Raw genomic sequence first — 7,012 nt, forward strand, 5'->3', positions numbered from 1 at the left:
ATGGAGCGGGCCGGTGCGCGGGGGCTGCGCGGCCGCCGCGGGCCGCCGGGGCTCGGGCTCGGGCTCGGGCTCGGGCTGGCGCTGCTGCTGGCGCGGCCGCCGTCGGGCCGCGCGGGGGCCCCCGAGGCGCAGGAGCCGGCGGCTCCCGGCACAGCAGCCCCAGCCGGGGGCGACCGCTGCCGCGGCTACTACGACGTGATGGGTCAGTGGGACCCGCCCTTCAACTGCAGCTCGGGCGCCTACAACTTCTGCTGCGGCACGTGCGGCTACCGCTTCTGCTGCCACGACGGGCCGCGGCGCCTGGACCAGAGCCGCTGCTCCAACTACGACACGCCGGCCTGGGTGCAGACTGGCCGGCCGCCCGCGCGCGCCCGCGACGCCGCCGCGCCCCGGGACCCGGGCCGCGAACGCAGCCACACGGCCGTCTACGCGGTGTGCGGCGTCGCCGCGCTGCTGGTGCTAGCCGGCATCGGGGCGCGCCTGGGCCTGGAGAGGGCGCACAGCCCGCGCGCGCGGCGCGCCGTGACCAGGTGAGCGCGCGCGGCCCGGGGCCGGGGCCCGGGATCCCCTCCCAACCCCCTGGATGGCCAGCCTGCCGGGTGGGCTCCCCCTCGCGAGCCTTCGTTCTTCCTGACCCTCTGGAACCTCCGGTCCTCTCAACAGCCCCCTCCTCCAGGTTTTGCCTCCCCGCTTCTGAATCTCCAGGTCTGTTTCTCCCCACACCCCCTTCACGGAGGGAGACAGCCGATACCGCTCCGTCTCCCCTTGACCTTCCGGCGGGAGCTGGGTGCTGAGCCGCCTTCCCCCGTGGCTCCGGCCTCTTCCGGAGTTGGAGGGAGGGCAGGTCGCCCGACTGAGGGCACAAAATCCGTGCCTAGGGGAGGGGGCCAGGGCCCGAGCCCAACTAGCGCTGGGGTGGGGGCGTGCACTGATGTAGCGACAGGCATCTCAGGTCCCCAGGGAGGGGACATTTTCTGTGGCTCCCTTGGCTCTCTCCCCTCCTGCTTCCCTTCCCACTCCCCCCTCCACCCCCAAAGCTGTGACTCAGGGCTGACCTTATTTCCCTAGTGTTTTTAGAAGACCTCCCCATCTCACCCCACTCAGTGCCCTTGGGTAGAAGGGGATCTGCATTGGGTGCGGTACAGGGTCCTTTTGGCTGCGGTCTGGACAGGTGCTGAGTTCTGAGTTTTGTGTTAAGTGGGGGTCACAGGACCCAGGTTCCCTATCTCAGCTGGGAAAGGGACTCTGGGATTCGGTGTCCCAAACCTAAACCTTCACTTACACCCCATACCCCGATACACACTCACATGCCCCCAGTCACCCCCATGTCCTGGGGCCTGGGCCCTCCTCACTCGCTCATCCAGGCCCGGCTCCCTTGGGTGTGTGGGCTGCTGACACAGTGTGCGACAGGCTGGTACTTAGAAGTGACTGTGGAGAGAGGCCCCCATGCCTGTGTGGGGCTAGGTGTTAATGCTTTCCCACTCCTAGACTTCCCTCAGGGGCAGGAGGGCTTCCTTGGCACTCTATGGGACCCCTCATTCTCCAGACCACCCAGCCCACCTGCTCTAAGGCAGCTGTAGGCAGAGCCGGGACTGGAACCCTGGCTTCAGCTGCTGTGCTGCGTGCGATCTGGTGCCTCTCACCCTGGGTGCTGGATGCTTCAGGAGCAAGGCCTGGGCCTCCTGAGCTTGGAGCCTCCTGGAGCTGGATGAGGGGAGAGGACAGGGCCTGTCCTTGATCCGAGCGGGGCAGCAGGAACTGGGGGCCCATGATGGTGGAGGGGAGTGGCTGCGGCAGCCTAGGGACACATTCACCCGGAACCCACTTTATCCTCAGGGGACCAGGAAGCAGGTCTAGTGATGCTTCAGGAAGAGCTGGGCCACCCCTGTTGTGCTGTGTCCGTGGGCCAGTGCTGTTTTCTGTCTGGCCTTTAGGCTCCCATGTTCCCTGACTCCGATTTCTTATTTGGGGAGCTGTGTGTGGGTGTGCTCTGAACCCCTGCCCTCCTCCCCTCGAGTCACACCCTCTGCTTTGTTGAGCTTGCTGGTCAGGAAAGGCTTCTCAGACGGCTTGGTGGGGCGTCCAAGTCCATCTCTGGAGAAAGTTTGTGCAAAGGCTCAGAGGCATGAAAATCGCTCAGGTGTTTGGGAGAGCTGTCTGGTGGGTGCTCAGAGATGAGACCACGGGGGTGAGCAGCCAAGGAGTGAGCAGGGCACGTGGATCGGCTCAGGCAGGCGCTAGGAGACCTTCAGCTCCTGCCACATTGCAGCCAAACTGCGCCCATCCCAGGTGTCCCATCTCCAGTGTGCTTCAGCATGAATCAGTCATTTGAGGCCCCAGCGAGGAGGAAATCATGGGTTCTGGACTCTGAAGGCAGCTGGGCTGAAGGCTGGGTTTGGCTGTCTGTGGGGAAGGCTCAGTCAGATCCCGTCACAGCTGGGTGGGGGCTGGGTGTCCTGGTACCCAAGGTCACACAGCCTTTGGTGCGGGGCTGGCACTGTGGGATCTCCTGGCTCCTCCTTCCCCACACTGTCCATCCTCCTTGCTTGTGCTGGTAGCTAAGTCCCGGAACACAGCAGAAACCCCTGTGGCAAGAGGGGAGGAAGGTAGGCAGGTAAAAAAAAAAAAAGGCTTCCTGGTAGAGGAAGGATTCTGGTGGGCTTTGAAGAATGAGTAGGAGTTTTCCCAGAGGAGATGGAGAAGGAGTGGCACAAAGTCCAGGAGCCAGAGATGCTCAGATGCTTGTGTTGAGAGAGGGGGCTCAACATGGAGGGTCTTGGGGAGTAGACTCCAGAATGGGGAGGAGGAGAGCCTTTGGAAAATAAGGTGGCCCTGGTTACACGTGACCCCTTTAGTTTCCTGACCTGCTCTGAGAGTTGGCCATGTTTGGGCTACAGGTCATGTCTGGGAGGAGCAACTAGATATTTGGGGCTAATCACTGGGGAGAGGGGAGGCCAGAAGGGTTGAAAGAGCTGCCCAGGGCCAGACAATGAGAAGTCATGGCGGGCGCTGCCTCTGATGGGCCAAGCCTGGCTGACAGGGAAACAGGCTGCCTGTCACCACTCTTTCCCCACAGGACGCTGACGGAACTCCTGAAGCAGCCCAGCCCCCAGGAGCCACTGCCTCCGTCTCTGGGCCCACCTCTGGGTAGCTGTGTCCAGGTGCAGATGGGTGATGGCCTTCCCCGGGGCTCCCCCCACAAGAGCACAGGTGAGGCGGCTAGTGGCTGGGCCTTTGTTGATCCACAGCACAGAGCCGCCTTGTCAGGAGGGCCTGGGAGCAGGGGACCGGAGCGCTGAGGCTGTGAGCCATTTCTCAGATGGAAGTGAGCTGCCCGCCTCTGTGAGGGGACTAGTCAGCCTCTGTGAGGGGGGAGTGGGCAACTAGTCAGCTCCTCGTGGTGGACAGGGGTCCCTTCCAGGGTCCTGCAACCTCCAGCCTTGGGACTCTGTGAAGATTCCAGATTCAGGGATGCCCAGTTCAGACTCTGGGTCTGCCTGGTTCTAGGCTCTGGCTCAGAGCCCTGGCCTGCGTCTGTGGCCTCTCGTGGGCCTTTTCCTTCAGGCTGGTGCCTCCCTCTTGGACTCCTGCTGGCGATGCAGCCTTGACAGCACCTCCCCTCCCCCCACTATGGGTTCCAATCCTCAAACATTCTCTTCCCCTCTGGGAGAAGCTGATCCTGAGCCCCAGCACCAGGCTCCAATCGAACAAGCTGGCAAGTCATCCGTTAGATGAGCACCCCCTCAGGGCTGGCTGCTATTATTCACGTTTATTCTGAGCCAGGCCCTGTCCGAGGTACTGGAGATTCTGCCGTCAGGAGACAGAGAAGGAATGAGTTCCAAAGTCATCTCACAAGTTATCTTTAATTGCCCTCCGGGAGTGGGCTGCAAAAGAGGTGCGGCATGTCTTTCGGTCAGCGAGCCGAGTCTCATCTCCTCCTTCCAGACAAGAAACGCCCCAACAACGTGCCCCTGGGTTCGGTGACTGCGGGGCCCCCGCGCGCCCCGCGGCTGCAGGGCGGCGGCAACGTGACGCTGCAGCCCGACTTCGCTAAGTACACCACCCTCAAGGCAGCTGGGCTCAAGGCCGCAGGTGAGAGGCCGGGTTTGTGCTGGGGAGCTCCGGGCCCACTGCACCCCCGGAAGTGCAAGCGCTTGGATTGTGAGGCTCGGCGTCCCAGTTCTAAAGTTCCCGGCGCTCCAGCCAGCGTCCGCATCGCCCCCTCGCCGATCGGCTCCCACGCCTCGGCCGCCCCGCACCCTTCTCTGATCAGGCCGCTGCTCTGGGGCCGGGTAGCCGAATCTAGAGCCGGGGGGCGTAGCCTGTACCCTTCCCGGGTGGGCCTGAGATCCCCGCCTCTGCAGCCTGTACCTGCCGGGAGGCGCTGAAGCCCCGCCCCCGGGACCTGCCCCTGCCCCCGAGGTCTGACCCCGCCCCCGAGGTCTGGCCCCGCCCCCGACTCACGGCTCTCTGTCCCCGCAGAGGCCTCGGCTCCGGACTTCTACCAGCGTTTTCCTGCCACGGAACCCGCCCCGCTGACCCTCCCGTCGCGAGCCCGGAGGCCCCCCGAGGACTTGCCTGAGCTGCTCGACGCCTGCCCCTGGGCCCCCCCGGGCTACCCGCCCCCCGCCGGCTCCACCCCATCGGGCCACTACAAGGCCTGGACCGCCGGCCGCCCCGTCCGGCCCGCAGCCCGCGGCCACCTGGCGGTTCACGCCTCTCCCGCGCCGCGACGGCCGGGCCACGCGCCCCGGAGCCAGTTTAGCGTGGAGAAGCTGCCCGAGGCCTTCAGCCCGCAGGCTCCTGGCCTTTACGGCAGCGCCGGGCGCGGAACCCGGCACCTGAGCACCAACAGCAAAGCTGAGGTCACCGTGTGAAGAAGGAGCTGCCGATTCTCTCGAGGCGTTGCAGCGCCGGGAGCCCTCTTCTGCCAGGGGGACTTGCCACGGGCCTGACCGGGCGGGGGGCGCCCAGGCCGCGGAAGGAGGGGTGCCAGCCTTGAAGTCCAGCCCTTCTGCCTGCCCAGACTGGACCAGGAGGAGCCTTGGAGTCTTGTAGGGATATGGCACACTGGGTAAGGCCAGTGGTTCTGTCCTGGGGGCTCCTTGTGTAAATAAACCCTTTTCTGTGACTCCCATCCCTGAGAATAAAGGGGCCCCAGCTTGGCTCTGTGAGGCACTGATGGTGGAGGTGTTGGTCATTGACTGGACAGACGGCAGTGCCAGTAGAGGGCACAGCATGTGCAAGAGCAGAGGACTGAGAGCTGGTGGGCAAGTGCTCTGGGAGCTGGGGAGAAGTAGCTGGAGAGGGTGGTCAGGGCTGAATGCCAGCCGGAATGTCCACACCAGGAGGAGCCATGGGAGAGGGGGCAGCTAGGCTCCAGCCATCTTGGAGTTGGCACAGGGGAGAGAGCTGGTGGGCCCCCGAGGGTCCATGACCCTGAATGGAGGAGAGCCCCTCCAGCCAGTCACCTGCTTGCCTTCGCTGAGCCTGGCTGATCCTCATTGACATTGTCTGGCCCTGGGCCGGCCCCTGGGCTGCAGGCCACTTGGCCAGCTTGGCCTGGGGCCACCCCCCTGATGGGCGTGGGCAGTGGGCCTGGAGACAGCTGGTACTCAGGATGGGGGAGCCTGCTCCCAGTGGCTGCTCTGGGGGAAACGGGGATGGGGCTGCTGGACCCAGAGCCTTGGCAGTGCCCCCACCAGGGTGCTTGCCCCCCCTCAGGCTTGGCACTTCCAGCTCTCCCTTTTCCTGGCTGTGGCCCAGGGCACTGCCAACACCCTGCATGCATCAAGTTCCTCTGTGCCAGGCACTGGTGGGAGGTTGAGGGTTGGGTTATGCCCCTCACTGGATATCTTAGGCACGGTATACTGTTTCGATAACAATGGCTGCCATTTGCTATTTCTTCTTTTAGTCCTCATGAAAGCCCCATGAGCATGTGGCTGGACAGATGAGGAAACTGAGGTCCTGAGACCTCAGTACCTTGCCAAGGTCACCCAACTGACGCAGTTTAGGCAGTTTAGGACTCTTCCATATTCTGCCGGCACTGTGGGTCTGGTGGTGGAATGGCAGCGTGTGTTGGCAGAGGGGCCCCTGCTCCCAGCCAGTCTCCGGCCTTCCTCCTGCTGGCTGGGCTGCCCGAGGCCCCCAAACCCTCCAGCTCTTCACCTGTAGGAGGGTCCACCTGGCCCTTTCTTACGTTCTCTTGAGAAAACCAAGGCCCAGAAGCCCCAGGTCAGAACAGAGGCCAGGGTCCATGGTTATGCCTGCAGTGGGGACCCCCATGGCTCACAGGGAAGATGGCTTTCACACCCTCGACCCAGGGTGGGGGTGGGGTGCCCCCAAGACGATCCTGCAGCTGTACGGAGCTGGGGGAGGAGGGTGGGTGCTGAGTCACAGATCCCGTAGAGACTCACAAAAGCATCGGGTTCCTGGGCACACTTCAGCCACCCACAGCCACCCACCCTGGTGACACAGGCCCTGGAGAGGCTGGGCTGGGAGGTGGGTGTGACCTCTTTGCTCATTCAGTCCCAAGGGCCCTGGATCTCCATCGCAGGGGCTAGGCCTCCGCTGGAAATGCTGCTCTAGTGACTGGACAAGGACCAGCTACAGTGGCCCCCCGGCCCCCACCCCGCACCCCCACAGGCTGTTCTGGCCCTCGGGACAGTGGCCTGCTGTATGTCCTTCAGAGAAGGGAGTGGCTTAGACAGCCCAAGGGCCCTGGCCCATTTCTCAGCCAGGGGCCGGGTTATGGACCATGCACTTTGGCCCCCAGACCTCATCCCCACGGGCCTTGCTGACCCGCCTGCCCACACGGCCCTGCACTGCTTGTGCCTGGGCCCCTCCCCAGCTTCACGGGCCCTCCCCACAAACTGGCACTTCACATGCGCCGGGTGGTGCACACTGGCCAGCAGGCCGTCACAGGCAGGGGCTGGCTGTCTGCACACAGGCATGTGGAGGCTGAAGGGACGCCCTCGACTCCTGCCACCCGCCCAAGGGGACCTGGCTGGAA

At 64.1% G+C, this 7,012-nt stretch overlaps 1 protein-coding gene across 1 annotated transcript; it reads left to right on the plus strand.

Annotated features, from left to right (window-relative positions):
- Window positions 1-5,178, plus strand: SHISA8 (shisa family member 8). The gene is made up of 4 exons (XM_027540644.1): window positions 1-530; window positions 3,077-3,210; window positions 3,946-4,092; window positions 4,483-5,178. Exons 1-4 carry the CDS (start codon window positions 1-3, stop codon window positions 4,875-4,877), a joined length of 1,206 nt encoding a protein of 401 aa, XP_027396445.1. The 3' UTR covers window positions 4,878-5,178.
- The last annotated feature ends 1,834 nt before the right edge of the window (window positions 5,179-7,012 follow it).

This window comes from Bos indicus x Bos taurus, chromosome 5, assembly GCF_003369695.1.
Source record: "Bos indicus x Bos taurus breed Angus x Brahman F1 hybrid chromosome 5, Bos_hybrid_MaternalHap_v2.0, whole genome shotgun sequence".
Lineage (NCBI taxonomy): Eukaryota > Metazoa > Chordata > Mammalia > Artiodactyla > Bovidae > Bos > Bos indicus x Bos taurus.